The following is a 21,355-nucleotide window of genomic DNA, read 5'->3' on the forward strand; positions in this document are numbered from 1 at the left end:
CGTTCTCTAATCAAGTGATACACATGACTTATAATCCCTACAAGTTGTAACCATATCAACATCCCAAATTTATCAACAACAAAAGCAAGCCCAAATGAAAAGAAAGCATAAACACAAACACAAATAGAGAAACCATTAAAGAAAAACAGTCATTTTTACACCACCGGTGGTGACCTTAGTGAGGGAGCAAGGCAAGCTCGGCCTTGAGGTCCTTCAGCAAAAAGTGTTAGGGCAAATTCTGAGAGAAGAGAATATACTTAAAGCGTTAGGGCAGCTTTCAAGTTTAAGAGTCGACAATATTGCAATATACTTAAAACAATTTCCGCAAGGAGGGAAACAAGTATGCCCAATGAAACTGAAAGGACAATGTTTTAAATAACATATAAATATTGCAATCTAAAGTTGGATTGGTGGTTTACTCGCAATTGCTCAACAACGTTGGTGCGGGTTCGAATCCTGGCAAATTTTTTTAGTATTTTCATTTTCTTTATTCATGTAATATTTTATTACATAATTAAATAATAAAAAATATAATTTAATTTGTTATAGGCTCTATTATTTTTTTTTTTTTTTGTCCTAGCCAAAATTGTTGAATCACAATACGTATAATGTATATTAAAATATGTATTTAATTATTTCCTTTATTAATATAGATTTGTTAGATTGATTTTTGAGTTTAAATCTCAAATCCAATTTTATATTTTTATTTTCCTAATTAATAATAATTTTTTAAATTTTTTAATTTAAATCATAAATCAAATATTTACTCCTTTTTTAATGTTGAAAATGACAAATTTTTTAATTTGTTATAGGCTCTATTATTTAATTTTTTTTTGTCCTAGCCAAAATTGTTGAATCACAATACGTATAATGTATATTAAAATATGTATTTAATTATTTCCTTTATTAATATAGATTTGTTAGATTGATTTTTGAGTTTAAATCTCAAATCAAATTTTATATTTTTATTTTCCTAATTAATAATAATTTTTTAAATTTTTTAATTTAAATCATAAATCAAATATTTACTCCTTTTTTAATATTGAAAATTACAAATTTTGATACTGTATGACATACGATATTATGATACAGTATCTTATCGTTTGATACAAACTTTTTTCTGATACACCGCATTATACATATCGTTGTGCTTGTCAATCAAATCGTATCGTGTATTATAAAATACTGCTAACTATGGTCCTAGCCCCTTTATTCTACTAAAACACACACACACACACAATATATATATATATATATATATATATATATATATATATATATATTATTCATGGGTTAAATTTTGAAAACTCTATTGCATATCAACAAAGATTTACATAAACTATATTATATTCATCTACGAATGATTTAAATATTGTAATGCATATTAACAAAGATTCATCCCACCTAGGTAACTATAAACTCGTTCGGATGAGTTTTTTTTTCAACTCCAAATTTATCCCAACCCAACCAATCTTATCGCCAACACATATACCACTGTCTTTGCCACAGTCGCCACCACCACATTGTCACCGTTACCATCCCATCATGCCACCACCACCACATCATCATCTCCACCACCATCGTCACTACCACCCTCCCACCACCTATACGACATCATTGTTGCCGCCACCCCCCAAAACCATGCACCATCCGCCTAACTGCTTCGGCCACAACATCTATCACAACTAATTTTGCCCCTATGATTTGTTTTCGCATATCACTTTTAATAATTTTATACATTAAAAGAGAATTTTATTTTTAACTTCCAAATAGTTTATTTAGTTAAAATATTTTCCTTAGTACTACACCCAAATGATAAATAGCTCTAAACTTAAATTGTAAGGAAAAATATTTTTTTCAAATTAATTTTATAAATTAAACATAGTAACTTTTGTATCAAAGCAACTAAACTTACGATTAAATAACACGCGATAATTATGTTGTGTCAATTATCAATTACATAAATATGAAATGGGAAAAATATGGTAAAAAATATGAAATAGATATATAATTACAATATAAGCATGAACTATAAATATTTATGTTTTAAAAAAAACTGCCTCAAAAACCGCCTCTATATGAATATATATCAAACCTAAAAACCGCCTCCATAACCGCCTCTAATTGATAACATGGAGGCGGTTTGACATATCTGCCTCAGTATATCATTACTTTTGAGGCGAAGTTGACAAACGCCTCTACAACTGCCTCGATATGTTTAATTTAAAGGCGGTTTTAAAATAACCGCCTCAGAATTTGTTCAATATTAAGGCGGTTTGTTCATGCACCTTCAGAACTGTCTCTATATGGTATTTGGAGCGGTTCATTTGAAACCGCCTCAGATAACCCGTCGGTATTTACCCATTTTCTTGTAGTGTTTACATTAGCGGTTAGTTAACTATGTTAATAGACTGCATTCAATAGAATACTGGAGATTTGATATTTGAAGAACCAAGTTATTGAATCTTACATGTGCAGAACTAAATTGATAATAAATATATCAAGAATTAAAAAGTTATTTTTCTTTATCGAGAAAGTCCTTATTTCTTTCTTTGTAAATTTTCATTGTCTTCAGTGTGGAATAAAATATGTGCATTTATTATTGTAAATTTTAAGTTTTTCTTGAGGGTAATTATCATCCATTTATATAATAAAATAAGTTCTTCATTGTTGAGCGTAAGATAATCTTCGTAACTTTAAAAAAAAAAAAAAAAAAATCACCCAAAACTTTTAGCATCTTTTATATAATTGAATTGTGAATGCATGTGATTAAATGTTTAATCATGTATAATGGGAATTAATTAAGTGAAATGCTTAATTAAATGAATAAAATTTATTTTTGGGCAAAAGTGCAATTAATGAGAATTTGGGAGTAAAAATACGGGTAGGAAAAATTGTCTGAAACTTAAAAATAAATTAGGGAATATGTCTACAAAAATATTATAAGTTAATATTTAAATTTAAGTTCGTTTGAATTAATTATGTATACCTTCTTTGTAATTTTAATTTTTCAATATATACTTTTTAGATTCAACTTGAACTGATTATACATGTACTTTTATTAATTTTTAAATATTTTTCTTCTAATTTGTATTTTATATAAATTTAAATTACATGTACAATATACCATTGGCGGACCCAAGAAATATTATTTATGTCTGCATATTTAGGGATGGAGGTTCGGAGAGAATATCCCCGAATTTTTCTTTTTAAAGAAAGTTTTAAATGTATTAAAAAATAAAAGAATATAAACAAAAAAGAAAAGAAAACTTGAACTTACTACAAAAATAAAGTACCTTTTGGGTCCTCAATAAAAATTATGGGATCCAATTTAATCCCTTATAAAAAAAATTCACTTGTGATCTCTCTGAATTTCAAAATAGACCCATATTAGTCTTTTTGAGGGATTAATGTAGGTCTTCTTTGAATTTTAGAGGGACCACAATTTTAACTAATCTGATCTACTTTGGAATTCAAAGGGATTGAGAGTCGAATTTTTTTTCTAAGAGTTTAAATTGGGCCATGTAATTTTTGTTGAGGATTCAAAATATATTTTATTTTATTTTATTTTTTCAAAAATTTGTATGTGCACTTGCATACACTTGTAACAAAACAGGTTTGCCCCAGCCATATACGGATAGTTACACTTTTATATATGGGGAGGGTTATACTTACCACCAGGTAAGTTTACCACCCTTACAACCAATCTCCTAACCATTAGATTAGAATTAAATCTAACGGCCCATAATTATCCCTTATAATCCTAATTTTTTTACTCTTTCATTCTCTCTCTTCTTCCCCTTCTCTACAACCCTCTCTCCATTCTCTTTCTAGGTCTCCCAATTGCACATGACAGTTTGATAAATTCGTCTATGCTCTCAATCAAAATTGCATGTTTATTCCATTTTATATTTAGTCAATAAAGACAGAAGTTTAATTATGATAAATTTTATAACTCTTCCATCCCTATTTTCCTCAAGAAACAATTTCGTTGATGCAACCTTCAATGATAGTAGTACACTGAATCAAATTTTAGTGATCAGCCAAAAACATAAACCAAACCCAGTTCAAATTGGAAAATTTTGAACTTGTTCAAAAGTAGATTCAAGTAACCCCTTTAAAATTTGAGAACCTCGGATCATCATCACGAGGTTGTAGGGTTTTTGCGATTTGATGGTGAGAAGAGAAAGCGAGCAGCAAGTGTGAGAAACATGATATTCAGATTGAAAACTATAAGAAAACATCATGGAATGATAACCACAATCTTGTGAATAAGATGAGATGATGGAGATCGGCGAAATCATCAGTAACCACTCAAATGAACTTTGAGAGCGAAAGAGAGAGGGTTGTTAGACCTAGAGAGAAGGTGAAGATGAAAGAGGAAAAAATTAGGATTGTAAGAGATAATTATGGACCGTTAGATTTAATTCTAATCTAACGGTTAGAAGATTGGTTGTAAAGGTGGTAAACTTACCTGGTGGTAAGTATAACCCTTCCCTTTATATATTGCTAATAAAGCTAGTGTTTTTCTGCCTTGATTATTTTGTAACTCTTGTCTCTAGAATTGGATTCATTAAAGTGCAAGATATACTTGGATAGTGTGATAAACTCATAGTTTATCATGTTTTTAAGGACTATAATCATTTTTATACATAGTCAAAAGAATTAAAAAATTAGAGTTATTTGGCTAAAAAACATGGAGTTTAACTTATTGATTTATGTGAATGAATTTTGCTTGTTTTATAGGATAATTGAGTTAATTGAAGCATTCGAACAATGGTTAAGCTAGAAGGACTTAAAGCGATAAATGAGGAGCAACCATTTAGAGAAAATCTTCTTGAAGCTGTCTTTCGGCCAATTTTCGTATCAAATATGATGTATTTGGATATTGTGTTCTTAATAAAAGATGTAGATCTCCCTTTTATCTTTTCAACGAGACCAAGATCATATCAATTGGACCAATACAGCTCAAGTTATGCCCAAAAAAATGAAACCATATTTTTGTTGTCAAAGTTGTTTTGTACTGCAGCTCGCTGAATAATGAGCAGATCGAAGAGGAGAAAGTTCTGGTTTAAAGCGATAAAGTTAAAGGAACGGTCAAAATTTCATCGTGGAAACCGATTATCACGTTCTTTGTTGTTTTTCATTATCTTTTTCATCTTTTGTCTTAGTTTTCCTAACTACGTAAGGCTAGGTTTTTCTTGTAGTTAGGGTTAGATGGAACCTTTTGATTATTAATGTTATTTACTCTTTCCTTGTAATTTGATATTCAATCTTTATGTTATGCGATTAATCTGATTTTCATTCCTAGTTTTATTTAGGAACTGATCACTCATAGATGAATACATCTTGCACGACAATGGGGATGTTGGTGTAGGATTCTGACTTGATTAATTGCTAGATTTTGCTTGATTTAGGTATTGACTTGTGGAATCTATGACTCTTTTGATTCTTCGTTCTTAATGCAGGATCACCAAGGGATTATGATTCTTAATTAGGTAAAGAATTGAAACACCAAGGGATTGAGTTTTAGTAGTCTTGAAGAATTGTCAATAACATGAGATTGAATGTCAATTGCGGGAAAGATTAGATTCATTAGGATGAAATTGGGAAAATTGATACCCTAGCTACGTTTTGAGTTATTAGTGTTTGTTTCGATTTTATGTTTTGCGTTCTTGATTCCGTTCTTGATATTTAGTTTGTTAGCTCTAGGTTCAGATTTTATATTTAAACCATATTCCCAGCAACTTTAACGGTCGATCCGATTTTGGTCGTGTAGTGAACTTAATGCTTGATAGATCAATACTCATAAGAACAATACTCTACTTATGATCAGTGGCGGAGCAGGGCTCAAATTTGAGCCCGGGTCAAAAAAATTTACGTGTATTTATTTTTCTTAACTTTAGTTAGTTCATATGATAATATATTTAAAGGAAAATAGTTGTCTTATGTCATATAAGACAACTATCTTATGTTGCACACTTATGAAATCTTGTGTCCATTTTTTTTTTTAATTATGGGACCCACAACTTTATTTCACCCACGTCATATAACTATCTCACGTGACATAAGATTAATAACTCCCATATTTAAATTGGGGAAAAATCCTTTTATAATTTTTTTTTGCAAATTACACTATATACTCCCGGAAGTACATAGTGTTACCTAGTGTACTTCTGGGAGTACATAGTGTAATTTATAAGTGTTTATAAACAAAAAATTTGTAAACTTAACCCTCCCTATTAAAATTATATTAAATATAGAGCACCTGAGTAGGCAGTACCAAGAAGAATTATAATTTTATTAAATATTTTTTTTCATACAAGTGAAAATTGAACACATAACCTAATACAACTTACCCAAATCTCTTACCAAAAATATTTTAAGTTTGAGATAGGACCAAAATACAAATTGTAGTCCGGGCCAATTATGATTTTAATCCGGGCCAAATTATAATTAATTATATAATTACATATAATAAATATAATTTGTTAAAATTTAGCTCGGACCGATGCCACACCCAAGATATACCTGACTCCGCCACTGCTTATGATTACTTTATTACTTGTACGATCCATATATTTGCCGTGATCACAGCAGCAGTGGCGGAGCCACTCCTATGCCAGCAGGTGCCTTGGCACCTGCTTGGTTTTAAAAAAATTTATTTATTATATGTAAATATATATTTAATTATAATTAACAAAGATTAAATTTATAATTTGGCACCACCTAAATAAATATAATTATATTTATGTTTTTCAATCAGAAAAATAAAACCCAATATCCAAATCCTTTTACCTGACCCATAAATTAAAATCACTTTCAAAGTCCTAATTTGTGACTTCCAATTGCAATCAGATTTCTCTCTCTTGCTCTTTTTTTCATCTGACTTGTTGCACAACTTGCTAGCTCTGCGAGACATCGATTGAAATAGCAATGGCTTAAGAAATGAAAAGATGGAAGAATCAAACAAAAATATATTTTGTAAATAGAAAAGTATAATGAAGGAGAATCCCTTTGACTCTAAATGTTGTCTGTATGCTTTAATTTATAGTTAATATCTCAATTATAAAGTGAAATTTATAGAAAAGTATTATATTTGTGTGTTTTCATATCCTTATGACAATGCTTGGTTCATTACTTATCATGCTATGGGTGGAAAGTGAAATTCTTATGTTTGAAATGCTTACCCAAAAGGTTAGTGTCTTTTTATATGTTTGCTTTGATATATAATCATTTAGAAAAATATTTCTGCACTTAATGCATATAAGTTATCTGCATTTACTCTCAAAATAACGTCGTTTTGGGATTGAAAAATTAAAAAATTATAATTATAAAGACTATAATAATCCTAGAATAAATTAAAATTACAAAAATACCATGATTTCCGTCCCAAAACGACGTCGTATTGGGTTTACTGCAGATAACTTATCTACAATGACTGCAGAAAAGGCGAACCCATAATCATTAACGATTGTTCATTTGAATTTTTAATGTTATCTGATATTATTTAATACATAATTTAAATAACTATGCTAGAATTCATAATAATTTTTTTTTGATTAATTTATATAATTACGATAAATATCTTGATAATTTAATATGTTAAAATTTTTTGGTACCACCTAAACTTTTGGTCTGGCTCCGCCACTACACAGCAGAGAGTTAAATAAACAAAATGAATGTTAATAAAAATGTTAAGAAACTGATAATTGTCAATCTTAATTAGTGCATCTTCAGTTAATGGTAATTTTCAATAAATAGAAAGGTGTTTACATTTCTACCAAAAATAGGTCAGAAAAGAAAGAAAGAAATGATATGAAAGATTTTTTTTTTTTTTAATACAATAAAAAGATTTTGTTTTTTTAATTGATGTGGATTACATACTTAAAGCAATATCGTGTTTCTTAATTTCTCCATATCTTATATGAATACAAAAGTCCATTTTAGTTATTTACACATATTCCTCAAACAGGACTTTAGTGGCTATACGACACTGACACTTCAAAATTCAAATGATGGGATCCATTGGGAATGGGTAAGCACAGAAGCACCAAGAGGCTGCTTTCTATGGCCTACATCCCATTATAAGGGAAAGAGAGACACCAAATATTGAAGAAGGAAACATAACTAACTGCACAATACAAATTGTGCATACACATGTTAAGTGCATTTTCCATGTGGTTGATATCCTTATAACAATTGGTGCAAACTGCAATATGAGAAAATAAATTAGTGCCCTTCTTAGCCTTCTAAACCCCATTTTCAAATATTCATCATGAGATGTTTGGAAATGGTTGCTCGGGGAATAGGTACAGCATCCCCACGTACAAAGACACTAGACAGTGGCCTTAATGGACAATTGTCCATTGTTTCTCTCAAGTCTCAACAATGCTCATTGTACTTTCATTTTAAAGAAAAATAAACACACCAAAAAATATAGAAGTATAATCTGTACAATTATTTACTAAAAAAATGCTTAGTTGTCTTTATTCTGTCAAAAGCTACAAACTACATATGAGAAAGTAAACAGAGCGAAAATATAAACTTTCGACATATGTGTTGGTATTTTTAACCTATTGGCAAATTCATATCAATTTGACAACACCTTTGTTTTTATCCAGTTAAAAGTAGTTCAAGTAGATTCGGAAAAGATTGACCCACTTTGTCAGTTGTGTAAAGTTGCGGTGGAGAAAGAAATTAAAACAACGTAGACAACGACTCAAAATCTTAAAGTGTTGGGTAAGGTTATATTAAAGATTTTTTTTTTTCGGAAATTATTATATTAAAGATTTTATATTTCTTTAATACATCTCTCAATGCAATAGTCGTTTAGACTTGAAGTGTGGATATTGTAGGTGCCTATTTTTGGTCTATCTTGTGCTATGCAAGTTCATTTTTCTGATTTACCTTGTGCTTACTTAATTTCAACACAAAGTGAAGGGCAGTGGGGATTGAACTCGTGACCATTTCGTCACTGCAGCTTTAACCCGAAACCTTAAGACTTGAGTGAGACTACATTAATGATTTTATATCTCTCTAATAAACAATTATGGAAATGAAAATGAAAGTAAAGTAAAAGCTATACCTTTCTGCTGTCCTTCATAAATATATATATTGCAATGAAGTTGAACTTGCAAGATAGGCTCAACCGAACCAACTTGAGTTCCAAATTTTGAACAAAGTATCACATAAGCACATAAAACGAGGAAGAAGATGCCTTGCCTTTACATCACCACCAACATTAACTTAGATGGAGTTAACACTGATCCCCTCTTTTCTGAAGCCACTACTGCTGTCTCCACAATAATCGGCAAACCTGAAAAGGTAGACCTTTCTCACTCTTTCTTTCTTTCTCAGTCTTCTTCAAGCAAAGCTTATGGTTATGTATGAGATCCTAGCTGTGTAAGAATCCTTCTTGTGATTGACACAAACATGGGGTTCATTTTTTATTTTATTTTTGTTCCTGATTGATTGCATGGTACTTATCAGAAGTGCCAGTCTTGGAACATTTATAAGGTTGCTTTGTGATCGGAAGATCACGGGTTTGAATCTGAAAATTAAATAACTTCTTTACGAAAAAATCAAAGATAAGGTAGTATACAATGAATCTCAATCCTACTTTTGCAAGTCGGAAAGCTTTGTGTAGTGGGATTTATCCTTTATTGCACGGTACCTTGTCAATAGAAATGATTCATGTTATTTGTTTATTATCTTCTGGTAAGTCAATTGTATAGATTTTTCCAGCTAGATTGTACTATACAAGTCCATTTATAGCTAAGCTAAGCGATCTGAATTAAATATACAATTGGAAGTTTGAAGCCACCTTTAAATTCGAAAGAATTTCATGCTATGATGTTCAGGGTTCAGAAGTACAAGCTTTTCATTTCTCTGTAGGTAAGCAATTGACGCTTTCTCTTACGTTGTTGTATCATCATGGTACCAAGAATTTTTTTCCAAAACGGGTTTAGTTTCATCATTGGTCTAGTTGTTCTCATGCAATTTGGCACCAAAAGTGGTAAGTTATAGAAGCTTTGGTATGGGGAAGAATGCGATATTTTACTGTGCTTTGAGATTGCCAAAAGGCATCTAAATCTAGGATCAGATCCCAATAATAAAATAATGTGAAGGACAATTGAGTTATTAGTTTTCCGTGAAATTAATGGGACAATGAAAATCATGAAGTTCTATGGATTCTTCTTAAGTAATACTTCGATAGTAACTGATAGGATACCATGGAATCAAGGATCTTTCTCTTTCCTGTGATCCCTATCACGTGTGAAAAGGGGTTTGGATAGTGGAAAAAGTGAATGCTTCTACAAACTGCGTTTCCACAAGCAGGCAGGGCCCCCATCTTTATCCTGAATACCCACCACCCTTTGTGTTGGACCCCTACACCAACACCACTAGTATTTTTTTTCTTCTCCCAAAACTAACATTTGAACATCAAAATCTTTACATAGTTTTCACACTTCATTTGTTTAGGAAAATAAAAATATATTAAAATACTTATTTTTTTTATTGTTCAATCTTACGTGGATCGAGATGTTCAATATGAGGATTGGGTGATTTCTATAGGATCTGTATGTCATCTCTCAAGTATTTATGGAGAACATACCTTAGAGACCAACAAATCACTATGCACAATAACACAGCAGCGTAGCCAAAATTATGGAGTGTGTGCACAGTGATAACTAATGAGAGACAGAGAGTAACTGATGACAGCTAATGACAGTTCAAAGGCTTTGGACCTTTGATAGAAAGTAACTTGATCCGCTGTTATCGCATTAGGATTAGGAATTTTTCCTTTATTTCACTCTTAGGTGTCGTTCGGTTCACGGTCATTCACAAGTTTCTTATGCAAATGAAACAAGGATTTCAGAAAACCAATGTTTGGTCAAATAGATTCAGTCAAAAAGGCCATCTATCCAATTTGCATAGCTTTTCAATTTTCTCATGGATACCCATCTTTCGGCACTGTTCAGAAAGTTTTTTCATCGGTGGTTTTTTGTTAAAAGATGGGTAAACCACTGTTTACTCAAACTGCAGAACACCCATTATACTCTCTGAGAATGCTTCCCCTCTTTTTGCTTCTCTTCTCAACGCACACATTTTGTGAGCTTTTTTTCTAAGGATCTTCCTTTTCTTTTTCAAAAGATGGGTAAAGCATCTTCCTTTTCTTTCTTTTTTTCTTTTTTTTCCCTATTGAGTGATACTTGTTTGAACTATGGGAGCAAAGCCTTCGTTGGAAAGTTCCGGTTAAATATATCCTCTCTTTTCTTTTCTTTTTTTAACGAATCTGATTCTGTGAATGATGAGGACTGTTGGTTTTGTTTCATGATGATGAGTTCTCTTATGAGAACTTTTAGAAAGATTTTTCATTTTGCTTGGCTCCATCGTTAACCAATATTTTTCGTTTTTTGCACAAATGCTCGTTGGCAACTTACACTTTTTTAACAAATGGAACCCTGTTTACAAATAAAGGGTAGTTCATTCTGATTCAAAATTATTTCAAGACAGGGTTATTTTCGTAACTTCCAACCTTCTTTCTCATCTATATTTTACTTACATCCAAACATAGACATTATAAATTCACTTAATTTTCCCGGTAAAATTTTTCCCAACCAAACAACTTTTTTTACATTTTCCTACCTAACTCACTTTCCAACCATTTTCCTATCAATTACATTTCCTCAGTATTCACACAATTTCTCCTCAACCAAACGCCCCCTTAGATGTTTTACCTTTATTGAACCTTCTAGAATATGGGCATTTATATCAGGTCCATAACATTTATTTTTATTATTTCAAAATTTGAAAGAATGATATAAATTTTTAATATGTAAATATCATTTAGAAACATATAGGTGTTGGTGGTAGTGGTTAAAAGTAACGGTTTGAGTCCCAAGATGGAAACCTTTGACTTTTACTACACTCAAAATTACGGAAGCAAAATATACATCTTAATAAAAAAAAAAAAACATTTAGTATATATGACACCCATATCAAATATGTCTTTCTTCAATTCCGTGGTCTTTATGTTGTGACATTTTCATTCATATTGTGAATATAATTGTGCAGTTTGTGATGGTCATATTGAAGTCTCCAGTGCCAATATCATTTGAGGGTAACAAAGAACCAGCTGCATATGCAGAGATAGTTTCAATGGGTGGCATAAATAAAGAAGTGAAGAGGAAGCTAATTGCTACTATTGGTACCATATTGCAGTCCAACCTGTCTATCCCAAGAACACGATTTTTTCTCAAAGTCTTTGATGTAACAGCATTTCCTACCAACTCCAAATTGTAATGCTTTCAGTTCAGATTCTCATAAGCCACAAGATTTTGCTTGAATAATCTATTTGGATTTTTAACGTGTGTATTGCTATTAATATTCTCATATATATGTTACATTTCTACTTGATTATTGCACCGTAAAAATAAAAGTTCTAGCTTCTTGATTTGGTATTTTATGCAAAGTTTTAGGTTCCTGCAATTCTTTTATATTGCACATGCTGAATTCTACTCTATTGAAAAATCAAACAAAGACTAGTTTATTTCACGAGCAAATTACACCCCACTGCCTTGGGGTTTGTTAAAATAATAGCAAACTACTGAGTTAATATCGTTAAATATTTTCAAAACACAAAAATGATCACCTATAATAAATCGTTAAATACTTTTAAATATGTTCTGATAAAAATATTTCAAAGATATGTAAATAAATTATTCTTTACAAAATAAAGTTATCTTTTTAACATAAGGTTGTAAAAGATTCAACTTGGAAAAAATTATCTAGAAGATATAATACGCGTATTTATTTTACTCTTACAAATAAGGTATACTATATATATTTACCATTGAAAGCAAAATATTTTTTATTTCATTTGTTAAGTGCTTTATCTCAATAACTTAAAGTAGGGGTGTCAAAATAGGTTGACACGACACTAATTCGACACGACACGAATAGATCAACACTAACACGACACGAATTTTTATTCGTGTCAAAATCTTCAACACTGATACGACACGAATTTTTTGAGGGTTGACACGACACGAATAACAGTCAAATATATTCGGGTCAAAAACCGATTAGAAACCGCAAATTTTAATTGGATTGGATCGATTTTTGGATAGGTTGATGAAAACCGATCCAATCCAAACTAATCCAATATATTAATTTTCCTCTACTTACTTGGTTCTTTCCATAATCATAGTCTAAAAATTTCTAAACCTAAGACCCATTAACCCATCAACTAAACCCAAGAAAAAATCTAGTCACATCTCATCAACAAAATTTTATCTTTGTAGAGCTTCATATTTCATTGCCAAAAATAAAAAAAAACGATATTATAGTTTACTAATGCTTTTGTATTTCAATTTTTTTTTTTACAAAGCCAATATATATAAAAGATGTTATTTGCACAACAATCGTGAAATAAATTTTAGGATTTTCAAAAAACAGAAAACCGATCTAATCCAAACCGAAAAAAATTGAAGTGGATCGGATCGGATTTGAAAAAAAATAAAAACCTGGATGATTATATGATCAAACCGAAAGAATTGGATCGGATGATTTTTGCTTCTAAAACCGATCCAATCCAGACCGCGAATACTCCTACGTTATATGACCGATTTACCAGTTCTCGGATCGACCGGCCGAGTCGGTCCAGTTTTAATAACTATCGTTTAAACCCCTTAAATAAATTAACAAATATGGTGCTTGCTAGTTGTTATATTTTGATATCTTACCAGAATTCGTCGAATATTTGTGCAATCATTATACGGATCTTGAGCTGAGAAATTATTTCAAATAATCTTCAACTAATGTGCAAACATACCTCTCTTCCGTTGGCTGCTAATTTTAAGAATGTTAAAATGACACTTTGCGACGTCAACATATATTACTAATAACTATTGGACTTAATTGGATGGTGGGAGTTAAAGGAAACTGAAAAAAAAAAAAAAAAAAAAAAAACACGTTGAAGTTGGATCAAGACATCTCAATTTATGAAAAAGCGTGTGTGCGCCACACGTGTGCTCACACTATATATATATATATATATATATATATATATATATATATATATATATATGAGTCAGGATTATTTGATATCAGTTTAAGTTATATTTAGTGTTTAAAAATTAGGCCTGATCATCGGCCTGGCGGAGGTCTGGGGTCACGTGTTCAACTGAGAGATTATGGGGTCACTTTGCTGACTCTTTTATACATTGAAAAAATACAAATATATATCTTATATGAAAAATTCAAAAAAATTAAAGCACCAATCATCAAAGATCCAAAATATATTTAACATACCAAATGATGGTAGCTCAGTTGGCGTCAAGGAACTAAGCAGGTGAGGGTGAAAGCATGTGTTCGATTCTTCCCAGTACTGTTTTTGGGAAGGATTTAAAGCCTAAATCTGGGACCCGCCTTGAATCGGACTAGTCGCGAAGTGATGAACCTATTGGAATATCTCTAAAAATACTACATACTTAACATAATTTAACCAATTACATCCACAAGTCAATATTACACAAGCTAATCAAATTATCAAAGGATAAAACACATATTCCAATAGAGTCAATGAAAAGTTATATTATCAAAACTCAGGTTCTCCTTATCCTTCTCGCGAAACTACAACAACATGTGAAAGGAGATCCCTTACCCAAGAGAGAACGCCAGAGAAGAGGCAGCAGCACGATCAATCAACAGTGGGGAGATAAGAACTAGCAAGGCGGAAGAAAGGGAGAGAGAAGACCGAAGAGGATAAGAGGAAACACCACCATGGCAGAGGAGATCACCACATCGGAGAGACTGGTTCTGGGTCTGGGAGAGAAGATCAAAAGAGAAGAAGAAGGACGATTTAGATTTCATATCTAATTTTAGATCTAGGCAGCAACGAGTTTTTATTTATTTATTTTTACACACAAAACGATGACTTTTCGTGTATTTTTTTTTTTAAATGCAGTGACCCTTTCTACCCCAAGAGTCGTAGGTTCAACTAGGGGTTTTGGGGTTCAGAGAGGTCAACGTGCATACAGGGTCTAACTGCTGACCCTAACCCTCGAGAGAGGGGGTCAATGACTTTGCCGGGTTGACCCCGGGGTGGAGCGGAGTTTTAAAACTCTGGTTACACTCTTGATTTTGATCGTTGATCCCACTTCACATGTCAAACTATTTATATGATTGCAACTCTCTACATTTATTGTTATTGTAAATTAATATAAGTTGAGCTTGTTTTCCTTAAGTGAAGTTTTGAATTCGATTTTTGAAAATTGAGAAAATAATCTTGAAAGAATCATTCAGTATAAATTTGACTATACTCAATCAAATTAAGTTGAAAAATTAATGAACCAGTAAAAAAAAATTAAAATTAAAAATAATTTATTAGTGAATGTATATAATAAAATAGAATAGACTCAAGCCTTAAGAAAGTTCATCCGGAAAAAAGGCCATAGACCAGCATATATCGTGTTATTTATTTTAATTAAAATTAAATAAAAAATATATTTAAATAATTTTAATTTATAAAATAATATTATATTATTTATTTATTTTCTAATTTTTGAACCATACATTTGATTTTTAAATATTTATCACAATGTGAATATGATAATTTCTACCCTGAATGCTGGATCAGGAAGGAGTGTGGAGAACAACTGGGGTGATATGCATCACAACCAGCATATCCAGTTTCAATATAACCGGGATCATATTCAAGGTTGTGTTGAAGCTGGCGCATACAGGAGGAAATATAGTAAGGAACAAACAATAATAGTCCCTTCACCGGTGAAATTCTTAATGCTCCGTTCCAGATGAGTTTGATTCGGCATATTTGCCGAAATATGATGCAAGCTAGGATCCTGAGGTCCATGTAAACACGTTTGACAATGATATGTACATTAGAGGGATTGATGAGCCCATTATTTTATAGATATTGGCTAAAACTCTGACTGGAGCTGCGCAGATTAGGTCTGACATACAAGGTTATAGATCGGCCTATCTTGTATTATTTATTTTAATTAAAATAAATATTTAAATAATTTTAATTTATAAAATAACATTATTTTTTATTTTTTATTTTTTGAACCAGACCTTTGATTTTTAAATATATGTCAAACTAGGCCTATGATTTAGCTTATACAAACAGACCAGACTAGACTCAAAATATTTTACATTAGTATGTTTATTTATATCAAAGTCTAACCTAACGCTATATTAGTATGGAAAAACTGACATTAAACATTCCACATGGGAAAGATTAAAGGAAATTCATGATCCTTCCTAACAATAATATCAACAAAAGTGATCTGCATGAAATCAAAATAACATCATCCCAATCATAGATGTCAATCAAACCATTAGATCAAAATCCAACAACAAAGTAAAAGCAAGACGCTAAATGTAAAAAACAACAAACTGTTGCAGAAGAACACCTCTTTTCAATAAGGCGAGACCAAACTTTGAAGGTAATCCTGAGGATAGATGCAATGTACGTCGTTGGAAATTTTAATATGTTGCACACTATTATCTCTCCTGTTGTGAAAAACTGCTTGCCCTTTCAGCCTCTGTGCCATAATCAAGACAACATCATCCTCAAACATGAACAATGATACCGCACCCGGAAGATCAATCTGAAGATGCTGATAACTGAGGTTGAATAATTGAATCCAAGAATTTTCATCCCCATACTTTTTCATTTGCCAAACAACCAAATGAGTTTCGTTGCGATCATGAACAAAACACAAACAGTCATTCAAAACCGCAAGCCTTTGCCAAAGACTCGAGACTCCAACAAGAGTACTACGAGGCAGCAATAAATTGTCTAAATGTCTCCTTCCCAAGATCAAGTGAAACAATCACTATCTGATTAATATTCAAAAAGAAACCGAAATTGGGATCTCCTAACCAATTAAGAGTGCTGCTCAAATAAACTCCACCCTCTCTCAAATTGGGAAGAGCAGGGAAACTTTCAATGCTTCTCCAACAATTGTCACCTAGGCCGCAAACCTTCACATGTGTTTTAGTTGAATTATGAAAAAATGCTACAACCTTGTAAGTGTCGGATGAAACATCGTATCCAAAACCAAGCACACTATTTACATAATAATGTTGAAGACATGGCCACTCTTGTGATGTTAACCCTGTAGCAGGGTTCCATAAACAAACCCAATAACGTATGTGATCTTCACAAACAAAACAGATCAAACCATTGCAGGAAAGAAGAAACCTTTCTTGTCGCTTTAATTCGATCCTGTGGTATTGATCTTCAGCAATGATGGGTGATGTGTTGTTGTCGAGTAAAGCCATAGAGTATGATTTGCGAAACACACCCTTCGATGTGACTGTTGATGACCATGACATCATGCTGACGTTTTTAGGTGATCTTTGAAGGTGATATTTCACGAAATCTGAATTGGAGATCAAGGAATGGAAGGACTTGGACACACACTTGAATCGCATAAGGGATTTCACTGGAAGCCATGATAGAATCTCGATCATGAGATCGTCACAGATGATTGGGAGACTTGACTTCCTCTTCTTTTTGGCCATAGGATTCGGTTAATCTCTCCCCCTAATATAAGTTTTCAACACAGTTGCATATCAGGATTCGAACTCTCTTACTTAATTTCTAACACAACAATTGCTTATTCGAATTCAAACTCGAGACAAGTGATATGATATTTTTTTTTTTTTTTTTTTTTTTGGACGGAATCAAACCGCACACCTAATACACCCTAAACACACCCAACACCACTAGGCTATCCCTAGTGGTGCATATGATATTGTTTTTTTGGTAAGTAGGGATATGATATTGTTATTACCAAATAATGTTATTATCAATATTATTATCATATCTTATCCGTCAATATTTCTGTTAATTTCCGTCAATCATTATCATTTATTGCTAATTAATAATTAATTAATGAGCTTGATTTGTGAAAATAATAACCATTGATTGACGGAAAATAATTAATAACCGTTGATTGGCAGAAAATAATAACTGTTGATTGACGAAAAGTTAAGATATGGTAGTAATATTATTTGATAGTAATAATATCCTATCCCAAATTCTAATTGAATACCAATTAATTTTTTTAAAAAAATGATTCGTTAAAATATTTTAAAATCTTAATCCAATCCCTTAAAAAAAGTTTAGGTATGTGGAAATCACAAAAGGTTTCTGAGTTCTGGAGTCCTCTTATTTGTATATCACATTTTCTAAATATGTTTTTCATTATTCTAATTGTATTGTATTTTCTCTTTTAGTCTCAGTATTTGATCAATATAACACATAAGGAATTTAAATAATTAAGCAAGTTTCTATACGACACATTAAATTTATAGAAGGATATAACATATTTGGTTCTCTATGCGAAAAAAAAGTCATGCAACTAGTGAACAAAGGATACTAGGCTCTCCTAATATATGTATTTCGTTAAGCCCCTACACGTTTAACATAATAGTAGATCAGTTTAAACTTCAAATCAATATACAGCAGATAACTTCAGAACTGATAATGCAAAATTGGGCTCCAATGCAAAATTACCATCTTATCTAGTGAGTCAATATTACTATATTAGAATTAACCATATAAATCCAATACTTTTTGTTCATTCTGATTATTTCTATTTATAATTGCCAAAAAAAAAAAGCTCAAATAACTAGTGAAATATGTATATAATATATTATGTTGAACAGAGTTCTTTATTTATTGGTTGTTTACATAAAAAAAAAAAGAAAAAAGAAGCTCAAACAACTTATGAATAATGCTTGTTAGGATATGATCTTATCCTATGATATAAAATTATTAATATGGTATTCATCTAATAGCTTAACCTCTTGGGTCATTGAAATCATTCTTTATATAGAATCAGAGCTTTTATGATCAAGTCCCACAAATTTGATCTCACTATATTATTTTATTAATAAATTATCAAATATTATGAAATTTCTTAATACGAGAAGAAAAATCTATGCATTGTTCACCTTTTAAGCTTAATGATCTATTATGTGATGGATGATATATTTAAGTTTTTGGATTGAAATAATTCTTTATAATATTCAACATTATTGGAAAGAATATAACCGAGAAACTTGAATAATCAATACAAAATAGGCAATGAACAAATGGAACAATATTCCATGAATTTTGGTTATAAAAACCTAGAATCAAATTATTCGTCTATATTAATAATCAAATGCAGAATTCTCATTTGACTCTTCAGCATCAAGTTACTTGGATGAAGCTTTATCCTTCTTCTCAGAGAGGTACCTATTCAGAGCAAAATACCCATCAATTCAGGCTAAGACATGAAAAGCAGAATTGTTAGTGTAGGTAATACACAAGGAAACATGCAACTAATTAAGTGAATAAGAATCTGAGCAGCGTACCCATTCCCCTTTGCCCAACGAGAGAGTTGACATAATTGTACAACCTCATTGGAGGCATGGCAAGAAAGAAGTAAATAGTTTCGTGGTTGTACCATCCATGCAAATCTCATGAACAATACTGAATAGACACACATCACTGCACCACACCAACACAAAGAAAAACCAAGACACGAAATTTAATTAGCAACATACCATATATATGTATGCTACATATTGCTAAGAATATTCCAAGTTCTCTAGAAAACATAGATTTTCAACCTCCTGTCAAGTTGCCAGAGATCATTTCTGGAGGTTTATTCATGTCCACCAACCCCTGAAATTCAAACACCTGACAAATTTAGTCATGATTTTAACTTATTGTGTTTATCTTTTATTAAAAAAATGGGGTGAAAAGAATTGAACTCGTGACCACTTGATCACATAGGTTCTGATATCATATAAAACATGAATTCAATCAAAAAAACTTAAGTAAATTTTATATTAATGATGATGTTATATTAATGATCTTATCATTAACACATTGAATAGGATGAGACCCTTTTGATTTTGATTTTGATTTTGAGTCGTGAGATGAAAATGCATAAAGAATAAAAAAAAGTAGTGTAACCTACGGCAGCCACGAACCCCCAATTGGCAACAGGTCCCCAAAAATGTGAAGTTTTTGGACCAACAGGACTGTTCAAAAATGCTCGGAAAGAAGAAGCCATGTGTTAATACTGTTGCTTGAGCACCTCTGATTGTCAACATAAAACACAAGTTAGATGATAAGATAAATCAGTAACTTTTATTATATGGAGAGAATTTCCTGTTCTTCTTTTTTCTTCTTCTGATTTGAGAAAACTTTAAATGATGTTTATACAAACAGAAAACAAACAATTATATTATGATGATCAGGGAGAGCATAGGCAATGATATCATTTTATTTATCCTTTGACTTAAAATTCTAGTTAATTCATATTCAGATCATTTTCTTTACTTTTCCCAACATTAAAAAAAAAGTGAGAATGATTACAAAAATTACAAACAACTCATCTGTTTTACATCACTAGATTCAAGCAATTTATCTGAATAACAAAAGTACCCATAAAAAAGCATTGCATGTTAATTAAACATAATTTGAGTATGCAGTAAATTGTCAGGTCACAACAGAGGTTATAAATAACCAATAAATTTCATACCCAAAAGGTTCATGCATATATAATCAATCACACCTAATGTATCACAATCACACCAATACTACCATGTTGAAGAAAACATTTATGTGATGTTTATAACTTACAAGAACATCAAAGACAGGAACTTGACCTTAAGGGTAAACTTGCAACTAGATTGTTGAGAGAATGGAAAAAAGGACAGACAAAAATTCCAAAGACATAGACTTGGTGATGGTAGATGGTGCACGTGGAGACCCAGTCAACTAATTTTTATGTTTGAATGGTAAGGAAAAGGAGTAGGAGTAGGGAAGTGTGTGGAACCGTAGGAGAACAAGGTTCACCAATCACCATATTAACCAACGTCGCTATGGTCATAGAGGCTTCAACTTTTGTGGGCCATGGTCATGGACTTGTTAGATTTTCAAAGTGTAAGCCCAAAGACAATGGTTTCAAACTAAAATGAAGAATAGAATACCCAAAAGGCCGAAAGGAAGTGAGAAAAACAAAAAAGTTAAAAATAAAATAAAATTAAAAAGACATGAAAGTACATCTCCCATGATATAGATTTTGTTTTTTCCAGTAAAATATTGTGAAATAGGGAAAAGGAAATCACACTTCTCTTGTCTGGTCACTTTTAACATGATAATTGAAATTATTACAAATTTGATCAAAGTTGGAAGTTTTACCGGCCGTACGTAATTACCTCATAATTGATAAATATTTCAATACATGACTATAAGATAAGACATGAGATAATTATTTCCATGCAACAAAGACAAAATAGTGAGGTTCACTATTTT

General features: G+C 31.4%; 3 protein-coding genes across 3 annotated transcripts; 1 reads left to right on the forward strand and 2 right to left on the reverse strand.

Moving 5' to 3' along the window:
* The first annotated feature begins 9,159 nt into the window (after nucleotides 1-9,159).
* LOC133305904 (uncharacterized) lies at nucleotides 9,160-12,423 on the forward strand. The gene is made up of 2 exons (XM_061506156.1): nucleotides 9,160-9,327; nucleotides 12,082-12,423. Exons 1-2 carry the CDS (start codon nucleotides 9,217-9,219, stop codon nucleotides 12,307-12,309), a joined length of 339 nt encoding a protein of 112 aa, XP_061362140.1. The 5' UTR covers nucleotides 9,160-9,216; the 3' UTR covers nucleotides 12,310-12,423.
* Nucleotides 12,424-16,809: 4,386 nt separating this feature from the next.
* LOC133305882 (F-box/kelch-repeat protein At3g23880-like) lies at nucleotides 16,810-17,559 on the reverse strand. The gene has a single exon (XM_061506124.1). The coding sequence runs from the start codon at nucleotides 17,557-17,559 to the stop codon at nucleotides 16,810-16,812; it is 750 nt and encodes a 249-aa protein (XP_061362108.1).
* A 1,674-nt stretch (nucleotides 17,560-19,233) lies between these two features.
* Nucleotides 19,234-20,708, reverse strand: LOC133305903 (mitochondrial pyruvate carrier 1-like). The gene is made up of 5 exons (XM_061506154.1): nucleotides 20,681-20,708; nucleotides 20,013-20,134; nucleotides 19,660-19,714; nucleotides 19,402-19,537; nucleotides 19,234-19,282 (listed from the first exon to the last, which is right to left on the reverse strand). Exons 2-5 carry the CDS (start codon nucleotides 20,106-20,108, stop codon nucleotides 19,243-19,245), a joined length of 327 nt encoding a protein of 108 aa, XP_061362138.1. The 5' UTR covers nucleotides 20,109-20,134; nucleotides 20,681-20,708; the 3' UTR covers nucleotides 19,234-19,242.
* Between the last annotated feature and the right edge of the window lie 647 nt (nucleotides 20,709-21,355).

The sequence above is a fragment of the Gastrolobium bilobum genome, unplaced genomic scaffold (genome assembly GCF_033153095.1).
Source record: "Gastrolobium bilobum isolate Gb01-03AN ecotype WA unplaced genomic scaffold, APGP_CSIRO_Gbil_v1 utg12810, whole genome shotgun sequence".
Classification (NCBI taxonomy): domain Eukaryota; kingdom Viridiplantae; phylum Streptophyta; class Magnoliopsida; order Fabales; family Fabaceae; genus Gastrolobium; species Gastrolobium bilobum.

Coding starts and splice junctions, on each gene's coding strand:
- LOC133305904 (XM_061506156.1), top strand. CDS start 9,217: ATGCCTTGCCTTTACATCACCACCAACATTAACTTAGATGGAGTTAAC. Junction 9,328..12,081: donor TAATCGGCAAACCTGAAAAG/GTAGACCTTTCT, acceptor ATAATTGTGCAG/TTTGTGATGGTCATATTGAA.
- LOC133305882 (XM_061506124.1), bottom strand. CDS start 17,559: ATGGCCAAAAAGAAGAGGAAGTCAAGTCTCCCAATCATCTGTGACGAT.
- LOC133305903 (XM_061506154.1), bottom strand. CDS start 20,108: ATGGCTTCTTCTTTCCGAGCATTTTTGAACAGTCCTGTTGGTCCAAAA. Junction 19,715..20,012: donor ATTGGGGGTTCGTGGCTGCC/GTAGGTTACACT, acceptor TTTGAATTTCAG/GGGTTGGTGGACATGAATAA. Junction 19,283..19,401: donor CGTTGGGCAAAGGGGAATGG/GTACGCTGCTCA, acceptor TGCTCTGAATAG/GTACCTCTCTGAGAAGAAGG.